We start from the raw sequence: 22,529 nt of genomic DNA, 5'->3' as shown, positions 1-22,529 counted from the left end.
AAATACCTACTGTTGCATCAAATTTCACTAACTTCATATCAACAGCCCCACAGTACCTGCTAATGGTCTTTGAACCCTCCTATAAATTTCTCTAGGGAGAAGCTTAAGACTGTTGTCAGTGCTGTATTAGTGTGGAACTATTTCTATGTCACCGGGTGAAATAGGAGGGAAGCAATTGCCAGTTTTCAGCCCTCCATATATAGAAAGATGGAAGAAATACAGTTAGAGTTGATAGAGAGCTTAGGCCTGGTCTGGAGATAGAAAGTCTGCTCCTTGGGGCTGCACCTTCACATGGAGGTCAGGGAGCAGATGGGTTTTCAAAATGAGCAGCAGGGAGGTGATTTTCACTGACACATCTTGCAGAACCACCACAAGAAAATACCCATATTACCCCCATCATAAATAAAAAACAACACAAATTAATCCAGATTTCACTTTCCTATTACATACATGGAATAAGTTTTATACCTGCACTGCACTAAGTGTGTACAAGATGTGAGGATCATGGTTCAAGCTTGGGGCAACACCTCCAGATGTCGTGTCTTGACAGGATTTGATAAATGCAATAATTTCACCACTGTCCATACTATCTAGCTGGCCAAGTAAGTCTATTGCAGTAATACCCCAATATATCCCAGACATCCGGAAATGCTCTGTCATTGTATATTCCTTGGGAAAAAGAACATTCAATTGTTATTAATGACAATATATATATCCAAACCTTTATAAATGCATAAAAATCATACTAAATGACATATACAGAATGACAACAGTGTTTTACACTAACGAGAACAACTATATATCATACTTACAAAATCATTTTTCTTCTTACTGTAACCAACAATATATTCTGCATGTTTTTCAAACAACAAACTTTTTGGATGTTCATCTGTGATGACAACGTCCTTTGGATGTTGAGCCTATAAAACAAAGTCAAAGATAATCATAACACTTACATACATACCAAAGGCTTTTTCCCCCTTACATAGGAGGCAGCTAAAAAACAAAGGCATAGAAATCACTCCCACCCATTCCATCCCCTACATACTCCACTCCCCTCCATCTTATCTTGGCATCTCCTGGATGATGGGTCATCCGTGCATCTTGTCCACTGCCCTCGGTCAGAAGCAGTGTCGCAAGACACAGCACATTTACAGCAAGGTCACTTCATTAAATCAACGACAACCCCTCTCCATCCCCTCATGCAGAATAGGAGAAGACGGGAGAAATCCCTTGGGCTTCGTCAATTTATTTCTAATACATACTCCCTCACCTCCCATCCCCCATCCACTCCCAACTCATGCATCACAGCATCATCCATACACAACCATTCTCCATTCACCCCTATCTTCTGTCCTCTCTCATCCCTCCTCAACAGTCATTCCCCTCTTTCCCAAAGCTCCTTTTACCCCATCCATCTCATCCTAGGTCGCCCCCTCATGTTCACTCCTTTCACCTCTGCCTTCAACACCTCTTTTACTAATCTTTCTTCACTCATTCTTTTCATGTGTCCAAACCATCCCAATACTCTTTCATCAACCCTATCTCCCAACTCCCTTTCCACCCCTGTTCTCCTCCTCACCTCCTCATTACTCAATATATCCAGCCTAGTAACCCCTATCATATTTCTCAGGCATTTCATCTAAAACACAAACTCCTTCTCTCATCCTCTCTTATCTTCCATGTTTCTGCCACGCGCAGGGCTGTTGGTACAATCACTCCATACAATCTCCTCTTATCATCCATTCTCAAATGTCTATTTCTCACTTGCAATAACTACTATCTTCACTGTGTTGCCTTACTAGTACAGAAAAAAAAAAAAAAAAAAAAACCTGCACACTGGCATAAACACATTCATGAGTTTCAAAGCAAACTAGATACTGCGAGATACAAAGGTGAGACACCACGAGTGTAGCCCCCCTTCCCACAAAATACTAGGTAAATACATTTGAAGTAGAGCACCTCTAGCAAGCCCAAGGCTACAAATTTCTTGAACTTCAGGGTTGTGTTCATAAACACTTATAACAATAAAGATAACTTTTAAGGTCACATTTTTATTACTATCTATACCAATGGATTTTCCCCCTTACAAGGAAGGTAGCCAGAGTCAAAAGGCAAACCCAGTCCCACCAATTTCATTTCCATCCACCACCATTTCCTCCCTGTCATCTTATCTCCTTAAGGATAACAGGTCATCCCTGTATCCTGTCCACTGCTCTGGGTCAGGAGCAATGTAGCAAGACACAGCCCATTCCCAGCAAGGCTGCTTCACTTAATTAGCAACCCTCCCTTTCTGTCACTTCATGCAGAAAAAGAGGACAGGGAGAAATCCCTTTGAGCTGTGTCAAAATATCATTCACACATAACCACTCCCTAACCCTTCATCACCAACCCCCTCCCTTTCTTGCATCACAGTATCATCTATACACAGCCATATTTTTATTACTATCGATAAAAGTAAGAACATGACAGAAATTTTTGAAAGTAATAAAAAGATGTATTGGATAGAAATTAAGGGAGGAAGAGGAGGTGAATCAAGTAGAGAAGAAAAGGTAAAAGGTGCAGATGGAGAGATGATAATGGAAGAGGAGGCAGCAGAGGAAGATGGGCAGAGTATTTTTGGGAGTTACTAAATGTGAAGGAGGATAGGGAGGGAAAGACAGTTGCAATGGGAAGTGCTAACAAAATGACTGTGATGAGTGAGGAAAATGGAAGAGAAATAAGGAAAGATGAAGTGAAGGCAGTTGTTTTGATGATGAGAGCTGGTAAGGCACCTGAGTTGGATGGATGTCATGCAGAATGTCTGAAAAATAGAGGTACAGTGATGGTGGACTGGCTGGTGAGGTTATTTAATGTTTGTTTAAAAGAGGGTAGAGTGCTGGAGGCCTGTATAGTTCCACTTTACAAGGGAAAGGGGACAAGTGTGAGTGTAGTAGTTTCAGAGGGATCAGCTTGTTAAGTGTAGTTGGGAAGGCTTATGAGCCTTGATTGAGAGGATTAGGAGAGGAATAGAGGGAGTAATTGGTGAGGAATAGTGCGGGGTTTAGGACAGGTTGGGGTTGCATAGATCAGATTTTTGTGGTAAGACAGATATGTGAGAAAGCTATAGGAAAAGGTACGGATGTTTTTTGGGGTTTTATGGATCTGGAAATGGCTTATGATAGGGTAGACAGGAAAGCACTGTGGCAGGTATTGCAGATATATGGGATAGGAGGAAAGCTTTTCAGAGCAGTCAAGAGTTTTTATGAGAGTAATAGAGCTTGTCTTAGGATTAGTAATGGAGAGAGTGAGTGGTTTGAGGTAAAGGTGAGACTTCATCAGGGATGTGTTATGTCACTCTGGCTGTTCAATTTATACATGGATGGGGTGGTGCAAGAGGTAAATGCAAGGGTAGTGGGTCAGGGACTGGAGATGGTTAAAGAAAATGGAGAAAAGTGGGAGATAATCCAGTTGTTGTTTGCTGACAACACTGTTTGTAGAAGGATCAGAGGAGGGATTGAGGAAATTAGTGACAGCTTGAGGTGTGCAAAAGAAGGAAGTTCAAGATAAATGTGGGTAAAAGTAAGGTGATGAGATGTGCAAGGGGAGAAAGTGGATAATTTTAGATACTTGGGGTGCAAATGTGGCAGGAAAGGGAATGAAGGTGGAGGTAGAATGTAAATTGAGAGAAGCAAGTAAATGTCTCGGGGGATTAAAAACTGTAATGAGAAATAGACATTTGGGAATGGATGCTAAGAGGAGATTGTATGAAGGAGTGATTGTGCCGACAGCACTGTATGGGGCAGAAACATGGAACATAAGAGAGGAAAAGAGGAGTTTGAATGTGTTTGAGATGAGGTGCCTGAGGAGTATGATAGGGGTTACTTGGCTAGAGTGAGAAATGAGGTGAGGAGAACAAGGGTGGAAAGGGAGTTGGGAGATAGGGCTGATGAGAGTGTATTGGGATGGTTTGGACACATGGAAAGAATGAGTGAAGAAAGACTAGTAAAAGTGGTGTGGAAGGCAAAGGTGAAAGGAGTGAACATGAGGGGGTGACCTAGGATGAGATGGTGGGATGGGGTAAAAGGAGCATTGGGAAAGAGGGGAATGTCTGTTGAGGAGGGACGGGAGAGGACAGAAGGTAGGGGTGAATGGAGAATGGTTGTCTATGGATGATGCTGTGATGCATGAAAGGGAGTGGGTGGGGGATGGGAGGTGAGGGAGTATGTATGAGAAATAAATAAATTGACGCAGCCCGAAGGGATTTCTCCCTGTCTTCTTTTTTTCTGCATGAGGGGATGGCTTTGCTACTTTGCCAATTCAATGAAGTGGCCTTGCTGTAAATGTGCTTTGTCTTGTGACACTGCTTCTGACCCAGGGTAGTGGCAAGATGCAGAGATGACCTGTCATCCAGGAAGTACCAAGAAATGAGGGAGGGAAGAAGGTGGAGGGGAGTGAAGTATGTTGGGGATGGAATGGGTGGGAGTGGTTGTTATGCCTTTGTTTTTTGGCTATCTCCCTTATAAGGGGGAAAAAGCCTTTGAAAGAAATTTATTATTTACAAAGCTATCTAGAATGGTTTAAATAACTCACAAGAGTTGACTGGAATAATTTGTTAGGTGAAGAAAACCCGGACTCTAACTTTAATGCATTTCATAATACATTGAAGATATGTGGAAGGCATGTTTCTTCAAAGAAGATTCTTCCAATTTGTTCTCCCACCCCTAGTGTGTAAACACATCAAAATAAATTACCAACAATAGCTTGTACATTTCAATTGAGGTAATGTGAGCATATGATAATATTGGTTGTTGGCATTTTGCTCCCCCACCCTTCCTGTGCTAAACACAATAAAAACCAGTTAATAACCAACACTCTTGTATATATGACTAAGGTAATTTAAACTTTTGGTGAATAATTAGTTGGTAATTCATTCTTCCTTGTTTGGCATAGGAGGGGTGGGGGAAGTAAGTTTTATTGCTAGATAGGAGCACTATACCCAAGGAGTGCCAACTATTACTGTTAAGTTAGGTATTTAGTTGTGCACACCTATATGATATACCATTAGAAAATTAAGTATTTTTGTAAATTATAATACATGAATGTAATGTTATACCAAGCAAATAGCTAAAGAAATGGGTAATTCACTAATCAGATAGTGTAAATTTCTAATGAAGAGGAATCATAGTAAATTTATTTGGCATTGCATCAATATGCATGAAGTGCAGATAATGAAAAGAACACAGTTTGAAATAACAATTACAATTGCCAAGGATAACACAAAAGAGCATGTAAGCTTATTTCCATCGTGGTCTTCATCTTGTTTCCAGACACCCCACAATAGCTGGATATGGTCCTTGGGCTCTTCCATGTATCTCTTTTACAATTAACATTTAAACAAGTTATTGAATTTCTAAACTAATAAAATTTGCATGTAATTATTGAGAATGTACACCATTCATGTTGTCCTTTATGGGATAAACACAATAAATGACTAATCTAGCCGGTTTTATTCCAGTATAATGCAAACACATTTTCACTTCTTTTTTGCACTTCAAATATCTACTTTTACTATGAAATGGTTATGTTAGGTTAGGTTAAGTTAAGATATATTAGGTTAGGAGCTATTGGTCAATGTAAATTTCATGTTAAATAGCTTCGCTTGCTCAATTCTGGAATTTTGCTGCCTAACCTACCCTACCAAATGTCTTATGGTGGAGATGGCCTTTGATGTGCTCACCCTGTCTCCATGAAAGATAAGAACAGGTGGGTGTAATAGTGACAAATTGACAGGCTCACTGTTCGTGTACTAATCTTATATTTTTAAAACTCATATAATTGCATTACTGTTTCTGGTGATTCTTTATTATAAATAATTTTCTTAAAATGTCAATGAACTTTGAAATTAGTCTATAAACAAATGAAGTGATAGATCAATTTGTTCAGAAACCTGATAATATTGTTGTTTCAGGTGACTTTTCATTAAATAAATAATTTTCTTGGAAAGATAGAACCCCAAAGAGGAAAAAAATAAAAATAGGTGAAACTTTGGTTAAGATTACAGAAACATGTAAGCACAGATATTTAATACAAAACTTTTGTCCAATACTCTTAACCTAATCTAACCACTCCATAGAAACAATATATCCTTCAAATACGAAAAAGGAAAAAAGTGAAAAATCCATTTGCCTGTTAGGCCTGCTGGAACAAAACCACTGGACCACAACTTACCACTCAAGAGCAGCCTGGTATGAGTGACATACTGACACGAGTGGTGTACTTTGAACCTTAATCAAAGCCTTACCGAGAAGTATAGGATTCAACCTTGCTACCACCCAAACTATGTAAGCAGCCGTTAATTGGTATCTTTGTAGGCATAAATTCAATACTGTAACTATTCCAGTATCATGCAAGCACTTTTGACTTTATTTTTTCATTTCAAAGATCTAATTCTTCGACTTCTGTAGAATCATGAATGGCTTTGTTTGGTTAGATTAGGATATATTAGGAGCTATTTGACAACGTAAATTCCGTGTTAGAATGATTCTAGAATTTTATTCCAGATTCCCATACTTGATCAATTTCTTCATTACACCAGGGTTCCTCCATTTCATTGAACATACTACATGCCCTGTCAGATATTAACTGTCATCCACCCTTGGGCAACCCTGCTTGCCAGGATCTTGTAAATGTACATAATGTAAAAAGTGCTAATTATTTTGTATCTATGGTCTACCAGATCCTTTTTATTTAGAGGATAGAATAAGCAGAATTAATACTTACCATTGTTTAAGTATTAAAATACGTATCCTCAATCCCTTAATTCATGGCACTTCTGTTTGTTGTGGTTGTGATTCAGCTTGTCGTACGGTTTGTTGTCATCAGTGCTTCCACAGCAAAAAATTTCGTTACCCCAGACAGTTGTGTCAATTACCCTAAATTATAACTTTATTATTATTATTATTATTATTATCATTATTATTATTATTATTATTATTATTATTATTATTATTATTATTATTATTATTATTATTATTATTATTATTATTATTATTATTATTATTATTATTATTATTATTATTATTATTATTATTATTATTATTATTATTATTATTATATTATTATTTTATATATATATACATATATATATATATATATATATATATATATATATATATATATATATATATATATATATATATATATATGTGTGTGTGTGTGTGTGTATTTACCTAGTTGTATTTACCTAGTTGTATTTTGCGGGAAGGGGAGCTATGCTCGTGTTGTCCCGCCTTTGTATCTTGCAGTGTCTAGTTTGTTTTTAAACTCATGAATGGTTTTTGCGCATACTATTCCATTGTCCAGTTTGTTCCAAGTGTCCAAAACTCTATGAGGAAAACTGTTTTTCTTCAGTTCTCTTCTATAGCTATGTTTTTTTATTTTCTTTCCATGTCCTCTTGTGTTTCTTTTGTCCCAGTTAAGTAAGCTCTCACTATCGAGTACCTCTGTGCCTTTCATGATTCTGTAGATGGTCAATAGGTCACCTCTCTCTCTTCTTTGCTCCAGTGTCGGTAACTCCAGTTTAGCCAATCTCTCTTCGTATGATAGGTTTGCAAGTGCAGGTGCCATTTTTGTAGCTGCTCTTTGGATTCTTTCTATTTTCTTTATATTCTTTTTGGTACTGGGGGACCACAATGTCGCTGCATACTCTAATCTAGGCCTTATCAATGTAACCAATATTTTTTTCATCATGTCTTCGTCCAAGTATTTAAACGCCACTTTTATTGATCTTAGCAAGTTGTAAGTCTCCCCGACAATTTTGTTAATCTGTATATCATAGGACAAGTCGTTCGTGATAATTACTCCCAAATCTTTTTCGGATCCTACTTTCTTTACTTCTTTGGTTCCAATTGTATATTTTCCTGATATTCTGTTTTTGCTTTTTCCAAACTCCATTATGCTACACTTCTTAGTATTAAAGTCCACTTCCCATTTCTGACTCCAGTTCCATACCCTATTTAGGTCTTCTTGCAGTGCTTCACAGTCCTCATCAGTTTCTATTTTCCTTAGCAGTTTGGCGTCATCGGCAAAGAAGCTCATGTAGCAGTTCACGTCCTCATCCATGTCATTCATATAGATAGCAAACATTATTGGTGCCAGCACAGATCCTTGCGGTACTCCACTGATCACCTCTTTCCAATCTGAATATTTTTCTCTGAGCACTACTCTCATCTTTCTACCAGTCAGAAAGTCCTCTATCCATTTTAGTAGGTTTCCCTGTATTCCTCCTATGTGTTCCAGTTTTTTTAGTAGTTTTCTGTGTGGTACTTTGTCAAAGGCTTTTTGCAAGTCTAGGAATGCACAATCAGCCCATCCATTTCTTTCTTGCACTATGTCTATTAGTCTTGAGTAAAAGCATATTAAGTTTGTGGAGCATGATCTTCCTTGTCTGAATCCGAATTGTCTTGGGTTTAATATGTCATTGTCTTCCAGATGTTTTACCCATCTATTCTTGATTATTTTCTCACAAATTTTGGCTATGGTGCTTGTTAGTGATACTGGCCTATAGTTGGTGGGTTCTTCTTTGTTTCCTCCTTTGTGTATTGGTACAATGTTAGCGTTTTTCCAGTCCTCGGGTATCTTTCCTTCTTTGAGTGAGCTGTTTATTAAGATGTGTATTTTGTCTGTTAGTTCTTCTTTGCACTCCTTTAGAATCCAATTTGCAATACCGTCCGGGCCATGTGATTTTCTGACATCCAGCCTTGATAAATGTTCTGATATTTCCTTTAGTGATGCTGTAAACTCATTCATGAGGGGAGATTTCTTGTTTTTGTCTATGTCACAATTTGGTATTTTCTCTCTGGTGAAAACAGATTTAAAGTGATTGTTCATGACTTCGGCCATCTCTAAATCTTCTGTGTATTCTATGTTTCCTTGGCATAGTTTCACCAATTCCTGTTTGTTTTTAAGTTTACCATTCACATACCGATAGAATAGTTTGGGTTGCTCTTTGCATTTGTCTATAATATCCTTCTCATGGTTCCTTTTCTCCTCTCTTCTCACATTAACATACTCATTTCTATAGTTAACATAAATTTACCATTTGCTTTGTTTTTTGTCTTTTCTCCACTTTTTCCAAGCTTTGTCCCTTCTGTCTTTTGCCTCACTGCATCTTTTGTTGAACCAACATTTAATGTACTCTCTCTCTCGCTTTTGTCTTGGTACATGCCTGTTTACCCCTTCATTGTAGTTTTCCATCAATATATTCCATTTCTCTTCCACTGCTGTTTCTTCCCTGTAAAATATTTCCCAGTTTGCATTCCGGAAGAATGTCTTTAGTTTTGTAAAGTCTGTTTTGTTGTACCTCAGTCTTCCTTTCCTATGCTTTTCGTTCCTCTCTATGTCTATTTCTTCCTTTAGTATAGTTTCGATGAGTACATGGTCACTCTTTCCAATTGGTGTCTCATACTGGACTTTATGCACTATTTCAGGCTCTGTTGTAAATATTAGATCTAGTTTCGATGGCTCTTCATTATTTCTGTACCTTGTGTTTTCACGGACCCATTGGGTCATTGTGTACTCCATGGTCATATCTAGCAGTACATTGCCCCACGAGTCATCTCCTCCTTGCACTGTCATGCTGTCCCAACAAATTTCTTTGCAATTACCAGATTACCCTTACCCATTAGTATCTCATTGAGTGATTTTCTTGTGTCATCTAGCATTTTTGTATGTTCGATTTCTTTCCAAGCGCTTGTTTTTGGAGGCACATAAGTCACCACAAACTTTCTACTTTTCATATTCTTGCCTTCGACTTTTATCATGATCAATTCAGCATTACCTTTGCCCTCTGCAATTTTTGTCACCTTTAGGTCTTTCTTGGCCAAGAACATGATTCCCCCTCCCTGTTTCTTGTCCCTGTTTTTTATCCAGTAGTTGTATAAACCTTGTCCGATAACAGTGGATGGTATTTCACCTCTTAGTTTAGTCTCTACAATTCCCATTATGTCTGGTTTTGCTTCTAACAGATAATCATTGAGTTCGTTCAGTCCCGAAATTAGTCCGTCAATGTTGGTATAGGCCACTTTTAATTTTCTTCCTTCTCCCTGGTTTCTTCTTCCCTTGTTTTGTTCGTTTTGAAGTGCCATTGTCTTAATCTCAAGTCTATTACTCTCCACTGGAATTCTTTGCATTCTGTCTCCGATCTTTTCAAGTTTTTTTCCTTTGCTTCTTCTCTTAGTGCCCTTTCTTTTTCTAATTCCTCAGTACTCATTTCTCTTTTTATCCATATCTTATTGTATTTTTCACTCTTTGCCAAGTTACCTACTTTTTCAAATATGTCTTCTACTACCACTTGTGACCTTAGTTTTATCTTTAGAGGTCGATTCCTATCCTTAGTATAGCGACCAATTCTGTAAGTCTCTTCTAAGTCTGTGCCTGAATCACTGTCTCCCCCCTGAATTTCATTAAGGATTTCTACTGCTGTCTCTTTTTCTTCTTTGTGTGTGTGTGTGTGTGTGTGTGTATATATAAATATAAATATAAATATATATATATATATATATATATATATATATATATATATATATATATATATATATACAGATCCTTTTAAAATACGTATCTTCAATCCCTATTCATGGCACTTCTGTTTGTTGTGGTTGTGATTCAGCTTGTCGTACGGTTTGTTGTCAACTTATCATGCTTCTTCTCGTCTTCTGAACACGGTTGCTAGATTGGGCTACAAGTCGCAAATTGGGCTACTTTTGAAAGCTCGGCGCGACTTAAATTTGAGTTTTGCGACTTGCGACATTTTGGGCTATTTTTGAAGTAAGTTGGGCTACTAATGAGAAGAACGGTAGTTATTATTTCTGCATTCATGAAGACTAATAGAGTAGTGATAATATCTGCATTCAGGAAGTAATTTTGGCATATTTTTGGCGACAGCTGGCATTTTTTTCTTGGTAAAACCAACTAGGCAACCCTAGTCCGATTTGAGACTGCTACGTAGGATGAAAATTAACAGGAACGTATTCAACGTGCTACATCGCCCTGCTCGCTTCTCGGCCCGCAGACGCACAGTACGAAATGTACGTATTCGAATATGAAAATTAACAGGAACGTATTCAACGTGCTAGATCGTCCCGCTCGCATCTCGGCCCGCAGAGGTTCAGTACGAAATGTACGTATTCGATTAGGCAGCGAAATGGAAGAGGTGGTCAAACTACTCGAAAACGTTTCAGTCTGCCTGGTTAAAGGATCCCCTGTTTGAAATATGGTTAGCGGAAGTGAAAGAGGATTGAAATAAGGCACGTTGTAAAGTTTGTAGAACGGACATGAGAGCTCACAGAACGGATTTAAAAAAAAATCACAGTGAGTCGTTAAAACAAACAAAATGTATCGAAAGTAAGTGACAAGCAAATGAGCATCAAGTCTGTTCTATCAAAGAAGGAAGATAAACTTAGTAAATTTGAAATTCGTCTCTCTGTATATGTAGCATGTCATTCTTCTATTCAGTCAAATGATCATCTGAGTGAACTCTTGAAAGTAGAAATGTCATCAACATCAAGTGCGAGCAATTAAACTTAGTAAATTTGAAATTCGTCTCTCTGTATATGTAGCATGTTATTCTTCTATTCAGTCAAATGATCATCTGAGTGAACTCTTGAAAGTAGAAATGTCATCAACATCAAGTGCGAGCAATATATATATATATATATATATATATATATATATATATATATATATATATAAATATATATATATATATATATATATATATGATGAGGAATGGACGACAAAATGAGTGGCAGGGTGGTGAGATAAACACCGAGAACCGTTGAAGTTTCATTAACTGACGTTTCGCTCTAAACAGAGCTTCTTCAGAGTGTACAAACATAATCGGGAAATCAACAATTACCGGGTATATATCTTACATCATTCCGCGTTCCTTCCTTAACCCACCCCCTCCCTCCCTCTCGTACCCTTCAGCTCCTGTAAAATCATCCAGCCGGACATTTTGGACAGCTTAATAAAACCATCACGATGGTTACAGCAGGGCTGGGATGCTATAAAAGCTGCTTCTACTATTTTTCTTTTTTTCTTGTCTAATCCTTGTTTTAATATTTCCACTCCGTCCCAGTTAGGTAAATGCCCGTATTCCTCCGCATGAATCACCAGGGCGTTTGATGTTCGGTGGGCTCTCAGGCCTGTGAGGACCTGAGTAACGAAGTTGAAAATCTACGAGCCAGCACCAGCCAGGTACGTTTACCATCATTCCTTCTACGCAAACTTGATACCGAGAAATCAGTGCAAAGTGTGAGACTGGAAAAGAAATTGAAGTTACTCTGTGAACAAAGTGATTTGCTAAAGCATGGAAACACGTTAACAATCCCTGTTTAAAACCTTTCTCTACATCACTGTCATCCCATCTATAGTTTTTATTTATAAAATCAGAAAAAACTTTTGTTACTCACACCGGTATCGAACTTAAGACCGAGCGAAAGGGCTTGTTTTTCAGTGTCAGATAGTTGTCGGTTTGAAAGATTCACTATGAGATCAGCATTGCCCACTTCATTCCAATCACTTTGTTCACAGAGTAACTCCAATTTCTTTTTCAGTCTCACACTTTGCACTGATTTCTCGGTATCAAGTTTGCGTAGAAGGAATGATGGTAAACGTACCTGGCTGGTGCTGGCTCGTAGATTTTCAACTTCGTTACTCAGGTCCTCACAGGCACTTAGCAGTGGCCATTTGAAGGACTTAAGTGACCTAATCACGAGACTCAGTAATGTGGATTTCTCACAGAAAGTCATGATAAGTTATGATGTAACTGCTTTGTTCACAAATGTTTGCGCAGAGGGGGCACTAACAGCAGCAGACTACAACATCAAAATGATGGATTTACTCAACGATACATCCACGTATGAGAAAAAAAAACCCTTAGGAAACGCAGAACGGGAAGGGATACGGTTCAAGAAAGAAGCCAGGAGGATTTTAATGCGAACCAACAGAGGCAAGAAACTTGTGGGATTGTTAGAAGAAGCACCAAGACCGCCCAGGATGAGGGGATTACCAAAGACACACAAGCCGGGTATACCGATGAGACCCATTACGTCAGGTATCGGCAGCGCTCCCCACAGGTTAGCGAAGTGTTTAGCCAAACCGTTATCTCGATGTTTGGGGGCACTTAGCAGTGGCCATTTGAAGGACTCAAGTGACCTAATCACGAGACTCAGTAATGTGGATTTCTCACAGAAAGTCATGATAAGTTATGATGTAACTGCTTTGTTCACAAATGTTTGCGCAGAGGGGGCACTAACAGCAGCCAAGGAAGCCATCGGTAATATAGATGACCAGGATTTACCAGTGGGAAGAAATGATTTTTTGGAATTAGTCTCTCTGTGTATCAGATTCGGACCGTTCATGTTCCAGGATGAGGAATATTGTCAGATACGTGGTCTGGCAATGGGGAGTCCACTCAGTGCAGTCCTAGCATCATTATACATGGAAGTTTTGGAGAGAGATCATTTTATGAAAATTATGGGAAGAGGGACCCATTGGTTTCGATATGTAGACGACGTCCTAGTCATTGCCCCGGAGAAAACCAATTTCACCACCAAACTTAATAGGCTGAACATGGTAGACAGGGATATTCAGTTCACAGTAGAACACGAGGTGGATCAAAAGTTACCTTTCTTGGATGTATTAATTTGGAGGAAGGATAACGGCACGGTGGGTTTCTCGGTTCACAGAAAAGCTACCAACAAAAATGACCTCATCCACTACTTTTCAGCACATAGTGAAAGGATAAAGAGAGGAGTAATAATTGGATTTTTTCTCAGAGCGTTCCGGGTATGTAGTGAAGAACATATTGACAGAGAAATCAAATATATTTTTAAAGTGTTCTCAGGACTAAAATATCCAGAAGGGTTACTCCATAGTTTGAAGAAAATAGCTCTTAAAATAATGGAAAAGAGAAATGATGAGAAAAAGGAGACCAAGGAAGGTGGCTTCATTGTAGTTCCAAACTCCAAGCACACAGAAGAGTTAGGACATTTGCTCCGCAGAGCAGGGCTGAAGATCGCCAGTACATCCAATACGAAGATAGGTGAAGTAGTGAGAGGTAAGAGTAGAAATGAACATAATAACAACAGCATGGTTTACAGAATCCCATGTGGTGGCTGTGACCTAAACTACTTTGGGGAGACAGGAAGAGGCATACACAAGCGGACATATGAGCACAAGAGCGACCTGAGGGCCCACCGAACATCAAACGCCCTGGTGATTCATGCGGAGGAATACGGGCATTTACCTAACTGGGACGGAGTGGAAATGTTAAAACAAGGATTAGACAAGAAAAAAAGAAAAATAGTAGAAGCAGCTTTTATAGCATCCCAGCCCTGCTGTAACCATCGTGATGGTTTTATTAAGCTGTCCAAAATGTCCGGCTGGATGATCTTACAGGAGCTGAAGGGTACGAGAGGGAGGGAGGGGGTGGGTTAAGGAAGGAACGCGGTATGATGTAAGATATATAATTGTTGATTTCCCGATTATGTTTGTACACTCTGAAGAAGCTCTGTTAAGAGCGAAACGTCAGTTAATAAAACTTCAACGGTTCTCGGTGTTTATCTCACCACCCTGCCACTCATATATATATATATATATATATATATATATATATATATATATATATATATATATATATATTACAAAGGATTACAAAGGCGGAGCATGCCGACAGGAGACCTTTTGATCCATATCTAGGTCGGATGCAAAAAAGAAAAAAAGAAAAAAAAAAGAAAAAAAATAATATTAATAAAAAATAAAAACTATAATAATGTAAATAACAAATAAAATACATAAATAAATGCATAGGTATAGTTGAATAACAAACAAACAGGTAAATAGTAAATGATAATAAATTGACATATAACTAATAATAAATGAAAATCAGACAGACAAATTATAACAAAACAAAAACAAATAATATAACATAAATTATAATCATTACAGCATCTTACTTAGGTATTTATCTAAATGATTCTTAAAGCTTCGAACTGAACTACATTGCACTACCTGTGCAGGAAGTTTATTCCATTCATTAACTACACGGTTGGCAAAGTTGTTTCTACCTACTTCCAAATTGAATCTATTTCCGGATAGTTTGAGACCATTGTTTCTTGTCTGATTCTCATTCAATGTGAAAATTTGGTCACTTTTGATGTTGTCAATTCCCTTTAAAATCTTAAAGACCTGTATCAGGTCACCTCTGAGTCTACGCTTTTTTAGGGAAAACAGATTCATGTGCTTAAGTCGATTTTCGTATGATTTATTTTTGATATTTGGAATCAGTTTTGTGGCTCGCCGTTGTACTTTTTCCAGTCTGTCAATGTCTTTAATGAGATTCGGTGACCATACGGAAACAGCATATTCCAAATGTGGACGAACTAACGATTTATATAGCTTGTTAATGAGTGATGGACTTTTGAAATCAAAAGATCGCGCAATCAATCCCAGAATCTTATTTGCTTTCTCAGAGGCTGAAATACACTGTTTGGATGATTTGAGGTCGTTACTGATAATTACGCCGAGATCTTTTTCACTATCCACTTTTGTTAACGAATTTTGAAATAACTTGTAATCGTACTTACTGTTATTTTTACCTATGTGCATTACCTTGCATTTACTTGTGTTAAATTTCATTAGCCACTTTTCAGACCATTGCTGTAATTGATCTAAATCTTCTTGAATATCTAATTGGTTTGAGTGATCATTTGCCACTCCGCACAGTTTTGTATCATCAGCAAATTTGGAAACAGTAGATTTTAGTCCATGGTCTATATCATTTATATATACTATGAATAGAAGTGGCCCAAGAACGGAACCCTGAGGAACTCCACTTGCAACACTTTTCCATCCAGAAGTTTTTCCATTTAAAACAACTCTCTCTTTTCCGGTGCACGACACAATGTCGAAAGACAGAATGTCGAAACGACAGAATGTCGAAACGACAGAATGTCGACTGAGACAAAATGTCGAAATTTCAGATATCACGTGATTATGTACATAAAATCACCGAAAAATGCTAACCTGTGTTCACGCTCAACAACTGAAATATCCACCAAAAAAATTGTTGCCTTTTCCTAATTAAGTGTACATAAAATATCCACCAAAAACCCTGTTGTCTTTTCCTAATTAAGTGTACATAAAATATCCCCCAAAAAACTTGGTCACCTTTCCTAACTAACTTTCTTGACTGTACATAAAGTGAATATTCTGATTTCAAAATCAATTCTTGCACTACATTCATTCGAATACAATACAAAGAAAACATGGCAGAATTCTTCGTTGCTCAAAAAGGAGGAAAAAAACTTTCATACGAAGGTTTTCTTTACACCAAAAACAAGTGTGTTAAGGAAAAAATATACTGGCGCTGCGAGGACCGTGCCTGTTCAGGAAAAGCTGTAACTGTTGATGATGTGATAGTAACCACAAAAGCTCAAAATATACATGGGCCAAATCCTGCAAAGGTTGAGGTCCAGCAATCGATGTCCAGGATTAGGCGCATCGCCAAAGAAACTTTGGAAGGGACCTCGCGGATAATATGCCAAGAACTCTCCAGCCATCTTCCAGAAGAGGTTCGTGGATATCTTCCGGAAGAGTCGAGCATCAAAAGGATGATTCAGAGGCAGCGTCGTAAAAACCAGCCGGGCTTACCTCGTAGTGTTATAGACCTTACCCTACCTGATCCTTACATCAAGACAAAACAAGGGGACCCTTGGATCGTGGCTGATATCAGTTTTGGCAACAATGAGCGGATCATAGTGTTTTGTTCAAACAACAACCTGAGGCATTTATCAAACTCTTCGGTATGGTACGGCGATGGCACTTTTGACGTCTCCCCAGGATTGTTTTATCAACTCTACACCCTGCATGCACCAGTGATGGGGCAAATGCTGCCTCTCCTTTTCGTGTTGACAACCAAGAAAACTAAAGACGCTTATCGTCGTATCTTCTTAGCCATCCAAGAAGCTGCATCACAACGTGGTCTGGATCTCAAAGTTAATATTTACAGAAGTGACTTTGAGCGCGCTGCGATGGAAGCTGCAAAGGATATCCTGTCTGTGCAAAAGGTCGAGGCCTGTTTCTTTCACTTTGCTCAAGCGCACTGTAGAAAGGTTGTGGATTTGGGTTTGCGTGAAATGCACGTGAACGACAGCGATTTTGCACAGAGACTTAAACAGCTGACTGCTTTTGCTTTTGTTCCCCCTTTTGTGTGATTCCATTATCAACTTCAATAAGGCAATCGCAGTTCACTGTGGTTTCATTAATAGTCTTTTAATTAATTTAATTGCAATTGAATTGGTGTAAGTGACTGTTGTTTAAGTTGTTTTATCTTCATTGTTATGTTAAAGAAAACCATGCCGGGCGGCCATGTCGGGTCGAGTATTTTAGGAAATATCGGTCTTTATTACCGAGTTTGATTTTCTTTAAAACAATATCCATCTTCAAACAACCTCTTTTAGTCATGATTAGTCAAATGCCACTAATATAAGAGGCACACATGACCGAATAATTAGTGAAATGCATATTTCGACATTATGTCGCATTCGACCATCAGTCGTGTCGACATTTTGACCATTCGACATTCTGTCTTTCGACGTTCTGTCGTAGACCCCTGTTTTCGACCTTTCAACCAATTACTAGTCCAACCTAATAGGCTACCACTTATTCCATGCAAAGCTAATTTAGTAAGTAGTCTTTCGTGTGGGACGGTATCAAAAGCTTTTGCAAAGTCTAGATATATTAAATCTATATTGTTTCTTATCGGCTGAGAAGAAACCTGCACAGCGAAGCTTACTTAGCTATAGCGGTAATCCCCTACCACACTCCTGGCCAAATGGCCACTTCCGGAAGGGAGTGTGTGGTTGGACATTCCGCATAAATCATCGGAAATTTAAAATTCCCGGCTCTGTGCAGGTGGCGCAAGCGTCTACAACCCCACCTCCCCCTCCCTATCCCCTCCCTTCTTACTCGGCTGCACGGATTGAGCCGTCACTTAGCATCGCGGAACCAGACGAGTCGGTCACTCAACAACCCACCTTCTTTTCATGCAGGTAAGTCTGGTTCCTGCTCGTGCTCGTGTTCTCGTAGGGAGCTCTACCTGTTCTCCTGCAGTTTTTCCCCTTCGGTGTTGTGTCCAGACACCTTTGGGACACCCCGTCTATGATTACCATTATTCTATTTTCAGACCAAACGCTTGTGTGTGGAATCCGGCTGCACAGCCAGGATCTCGTCAGACGGCCACCACGGCCTCTGCTCCCGCCATACCCCTTGTTTCTCACAAGCTGGCGTTGTGTGCAAAGCGCGGGTTGAGGAGATTCGTGCTGCTCCTCCCAACACCCGTTCCAAGCTAGCTGCCCTCGAACTCCTTTGGGAGGCATGGCGCAGAGCTCGGAAATTGAAATCCGCTGACGACCCCCCCCCCCTAGTGTGGGCGGATCCGGCGTTAGGCGTGGAATTGGGCCTCGTTCGCCCTCGCCATCCGTCTCCCTATGTCTCCGAGACTTCCGTTGGTGCACAACCTGGGCCTCTCGGAGTACAAGGGGACGAGTCTGATGTTGCGGAGTATGGTGTCCCCGAGCGTCCTCAGGCCTCTCGGCAGCCCCATACATCCGACCATCAAGGGTCCTTAAAACCCTTACGGCTTGCTTTGTCAAGCACCCCCACGACCTCTGCTCCCGCCATACCCCTTGTTTCTCACAAGCTGGCGTTGTGTGCAAAGCGCGGGTTGAGGAGATTCGTGCTGCTCCTCCCAAAACCCGTTCCAAGCTAGCTGCCCTCGAACTCCTTCGGGAGGCATGGCGCAGAGCACGGAAATTGAAATCCGCTGACGACCCCCCCCCTAGTGTGGGCGGATCCGGCGTTAGGCGTGGAATTGGGCCTCGTTCGCCCTCGCCATCCGTCTCCCTATGTCTCCGAGACTTCCGTTGGTGCACAACCTGGGCCTCTCGGAGTACAAGGGGACGAGTCTGATGTTGCGGAGTATGGTGTCCCCGAGCGTCCTCAGGCCTCTCGGCAGCCCCATACATCCGACCATCAAGGGTCCTTAAAACCCTTACGGCTTGCTTTGTCAAGCACCCCCACGAACTCGTCTTCCTCCCTAGTTCACTCGCGTGAACCCGGCAGGAAATCTCGCTCGAAAAAGAGGTCTGCCTCACCGAGGTCCAGGACGCTCAGCTTGTCCCCACCCTCCACAGCCTCTCCCCCCAACTCACCCTCCCTTCCTCGCTCTCCTTTTCCTCGCCGTAAATCCCACAAGGGCAGGGAGCCGGAGGACGAAACGAGGGGAGAGGGAACTCTGGCTGCCCAAGTGGCTGCCCTCCTTCCGTCCCTGATAGGCCCCGTCCTTGAATCGGCCCTATCACATTATCCGGCCTTTCGGGCCGCGCAAATCATAACGCACCCCTCTCCAGAGCAACCTCCTATTGAACCTACGGCTCTAGCCCCCCCTCCCACTCTCCCTCCTGGTCCTTCCCTCCGCCCCTCCGTGCCGGCGACAGGTATAGGACTAGAAGGCCCCTCTCAGGAGGAACCCCCCAATCAGACGTCCGTCGGGTTGGACGGGGTGGAGGACCACTACAGTTCTTCTTTACCTTATCCTCCTACCATGACGGACTCTTTTGAGTTCCGCCCCTTCTCATGGTGTGACCTTCCCCGGTCCTGGGAGTACTCGTTTGGGGAAGGCCACAAGCTAGTGGCCTGGTCTCCCGACTACTCGCTACCGGAGGGCTGGAGGAGGAGAGATGACGTTATCCTAAAGTGGGCCAACGACGAGGAGGGGGCTAAGGTTCTATATAAGATTCGACCCCTCTCCGCCCCGGCCTCCACGCCCTCCAGGATTTCCACCTCTAACACTCTGAACGCATTAGGTGCTCTCCTGGAGAACCCTCGTTTAAACCCTGATGGGCATATGTTTGTCGACAGGTCGGGGGACTCGCCGGCGGTAGCACTCTCCCCAAACGCCTGGTTCCCGCAGGAGAAAGGGGAGAAGGCCTTAGACATCCCTGCTCTCTTCGAGCGGGCCCAAGACCAACCCAAGACGGTTCCTCCTCGACGGCATATCCCTTCATCATTCCCCGTCGTCCTGCCACCACCCTTCGCGCCGGAGGGCCTGCGCGATTGCTTATGGCACTCGGGCAGGGACCCCGCCCTCCCCCATCAACTTAGTGAACCGGAGGCTAAGTTGCTGACGACGGAGGCCTCGACCAGACAAGACCTTGCCTCTACCATCTCGACCGTCACGGCAATCGCGATGATGAGGAACTGGCTGACGACGCTCGCCACGAGCTTTGAGGACTTCCCGCGGGAAGAATTGAGGTGAGTGGGATATTTCAATCTATACAGAGGGTCCAGACCTGTCCTGGCGAGAGACGCTCAGGTAGCGTCTTCACCCAGGACGGAGCCTCTTGACTAGCGCCCGAGGACGAGGTCGTTCGGAAACGACCTCGGCCTCGCATATGTTATACGTTCTACAATTGAGCGATGTGACTTTATTACACCCTCCGGGGATCGGGATCCTTCTCGCCCTACTAATTTGATTCGCGTGTTTTCTGTATGCAGACACACCCTGGCGGCACTCTCTACCGTGGCAGAGGGTACAGCCAACATGGCGTCATCAGCCCTACCCCCAGCAGCGAGGGCCTTCACCGCGGCTCGTTTGGCAGCTCGTCAGTCTGCAACGCGGTCGGCCCCGGAGATAGCTCGCCGGGGCGTGGTGAGAGCAGCTCCCCTTTCCCGTGGTCTGTTCGACCAGGAAGCGACAGACCGCGTCTTCGCTACGGTCCCGACCGTCATCCAGATCCAACAACCCTCCCAACCTTCGGAGACATCATGGAGGGGGAACACTTCCTTCAACGTGCCGTCTTTCTGCTCGCCCTGGCTACGGGTTATAGGGCGTCACAGCTGGCGGCGATCACCCGCCACCAGTCCTTCTCCAACCTGGAGGAGGACTGCTCTGCCCTAACTCTCGCTCCATCACCTACATTCCTAGCCAAGAATGAGCAGGCGGACGACATGATTGGCCCTATCAGAATACCATCCTTCCTGGAGGAAGGAAACCCACACCCGCTGTGCCCGGTCCGTGCGTTTAAAGACTACGTGGAACGCACGGAAGGGGTGTCCGAGGATCATCTCTTCTACAATTCGAAATCTCGGAACCCCCTAACCCCGAGGTCCCTGGCGCGTCTACTTTGCCGCATTATAGAGAAGGCCGACCCGGGCCATGCCCCCCACGCCCACAACATCAGAGGCCTCGCGGCATCGCTGGCATTTCTCCGCACCCACTCTGTGGAACGGGTGCAGGACCTCGGGGGCTGGGCATCAGCAACTTCCTTCAAGACACGGTATCTCTACCACTCGATCACCCCTGTCCCATGTGTCGCCATGGGAACGGCTCCACCCCTCTCTTCGCAAAAGAAGGGGGGCAAAGGGCGACCGAGGGGTAGGGGAAGGCCCAGGAACCGCTGAGCAAGATACAATATTCTACATAGAATTTATGCACTATGTAAATTGTACAATATTATTTTTATAAAAAATAAACAAATGAATATATATATATTGATATTGATATCGATATAAGTACTTGATGCTTTTTGTCTCCCCTCTACTGAATGATAAGATGAATAGTCTCCCATACGAGACACACGTAATAACGGCTTGAGCCCTGTCCTCGACTACAATTTGGGCTTCACCTTCTCCTCCCACCTATCCTCGTCTCATGCTTAGCTTCGCTGTGCAGGTTTCTTCTCAGCCGATAATACTTCTTTGTCGCGGCTAGTGCCGCTTAAATCGTTTTTATCGGCTTAAGAAACCTGCACAGATTTAGGGTCCCTCCCTCCTCCCACAGGCGAAGCCTTCATTTCTCATTGAAGTGACGGCTCAATCCGTGCAGCCGAGTAAGAAGGGAGGGGATAGGGAGGGGGAGGTGGGGTTGTAGACGCTTGCGCCACCTGCACAGAGCCGGGAATTTTAAATTTCCGATGATTTATGCGGAATGTCCAACCACACACTCCCTTCCGGAAGTGGCCATTTGGCCAGGAGTGTGGTAGGGGATTACCGCTATAGCTTCGCTGTGCAGGTTTCTTAAGCCGATAAAAACGATTTAAGCGGCACTAGCCGCGACAAAGAAGTATTTTATCATAATTCGAGATAACTGTGTTGTAGAATTCGAGTAAGTTATATATATATATGTATATATATATATGTGTGTGTGTGTGTGTGTGTATGTATGTATGTATACTTATATATTGGGCTACTTTAGCCAGAAATTTGCGACTTTTAGTCCTGCATCTCGCGACTTTCGGCAGTTTACATCAGGCAACCCTGCTTCTGAATCACTGTGATCTTGGATCACGTGCTGGACAGCTACTACCCTCACGAATACTTAGGGTTTATAATGTCCGAATTATTTAAAGATTATCGATCCATAAAGGGTCATTAAGCCAGGTGTGAACCTGTTATCCGGTTTAATTTACCATTACAATTTC

At 41.8% G+C, this 22,529-nt stretch overlaps 2 protein-coding genes across 5 annotated transcripts in view; one reads left to right on the top strand and one right to left on the bottom strand.

Annotated features, from left to right (window-relative positions):
- RabGGTb (geranylgeranyl transferase type-2 subunit beta) overlaps positions 1 to 6,914 on the bottom strand; it is a 95,244-nt gene extending 88,330 nt beyond the window's left edge. For all 3 annotated transcript variants that reach the window (XM_076210319.1, XM_076210320.1, XM_076210321.1), the window contains exons 1-3: positions 6,763 to 6,914; positions 813 to 920; positions 469 to 669 (exon numbers count right to left, since the gene is read on the bottom strand). In XM_076210319.1, the coding sequence (XP_076066434.1) occupies positions 469 to 669; positions 813 to 920; positions 6,763 to 6,765 (312 nt within the window). In that variant the 5' untranslated portion in view covers positions 6,766 to 6,914. The remainder of the gene's footprint in view (positions 1 to 468; positions 670 to 812; positions 921 to 6,762) is intronic.
- An 11,139-nt stretch (positions 6,915 to 18,053) lies between these two features.
- Positions 18,054 to 21,942, top strand: LOC143039685 (uncharacterized). 2 transcript variants are annotated; one of them, XM_076209923.1, is made up of 2 exons: positions 18,054 to 18,098; positions 20,605 to 21,942. In XM_076209923.1, exons 1-2 carry the CDS (start codon positions 18,093 to 18,095, stop codon positions 21,508 to 21,510), a joined length of 912 nt encoding a protein of 303 aa, XP_076066038.1. In that variant the 5' UTR covers positions 18,054 to 18,092; the 3' UTR covers positions 21,511 to 21,942. The 2 variants fall into 2 exon arrangements, with proteins under 2 accessions (XP_076066038.1, XP_076066037.1); XM_076209922.1 differs by lacking the exon at positions 18,054 to 18,098 and adding an exon at positions 19,466 to 20,361 and having other exon boundaries at positions 20,605 to 21,149.
- The last annotated feature ends 587 nt before the right edge of the window (positions 21,943 to 22,529 follow it).

The sequence above is a fragment of the Oratosquilla oratoria genome, chromosome 27 (genome assembly GCF_046742065.1).
Source record: "Oratosquilla oratoria isolate Oo_2021 chromosome 27, ASM4674206v1, whole genome shotgun sequence".
NCBI classification, from domain to species: domain Eukaryota; kingdom Metazoa; phylum Arthropoda; class Malacostraca; order Stomatopoda; family Squillidae; genus Oratosquilla; species Oratosquilla oratoria.
Note: the sequence above shows the minus strand (reverse complement) of the source record. Positions and strands in the feature narration are given on the sequence as shown.

Bases quoted from the DNA above. Each gene is read 5' to 3' on its own strand.
- LOC143039685 (XM_076209922.1), top strand. From the start codon at position 19,652: ATGACGGACTCTTTTGAGTTCCGCCCCTTCTCATGGTGTGACCTTCCC. The intron at 20,362-20,604 runs GTGAGTGGGATA...TTCTGTATGCAG, and splicing joins TTCCCGCGGGAAGAATTGAG to ACACACCCTGGCGGCACTCT.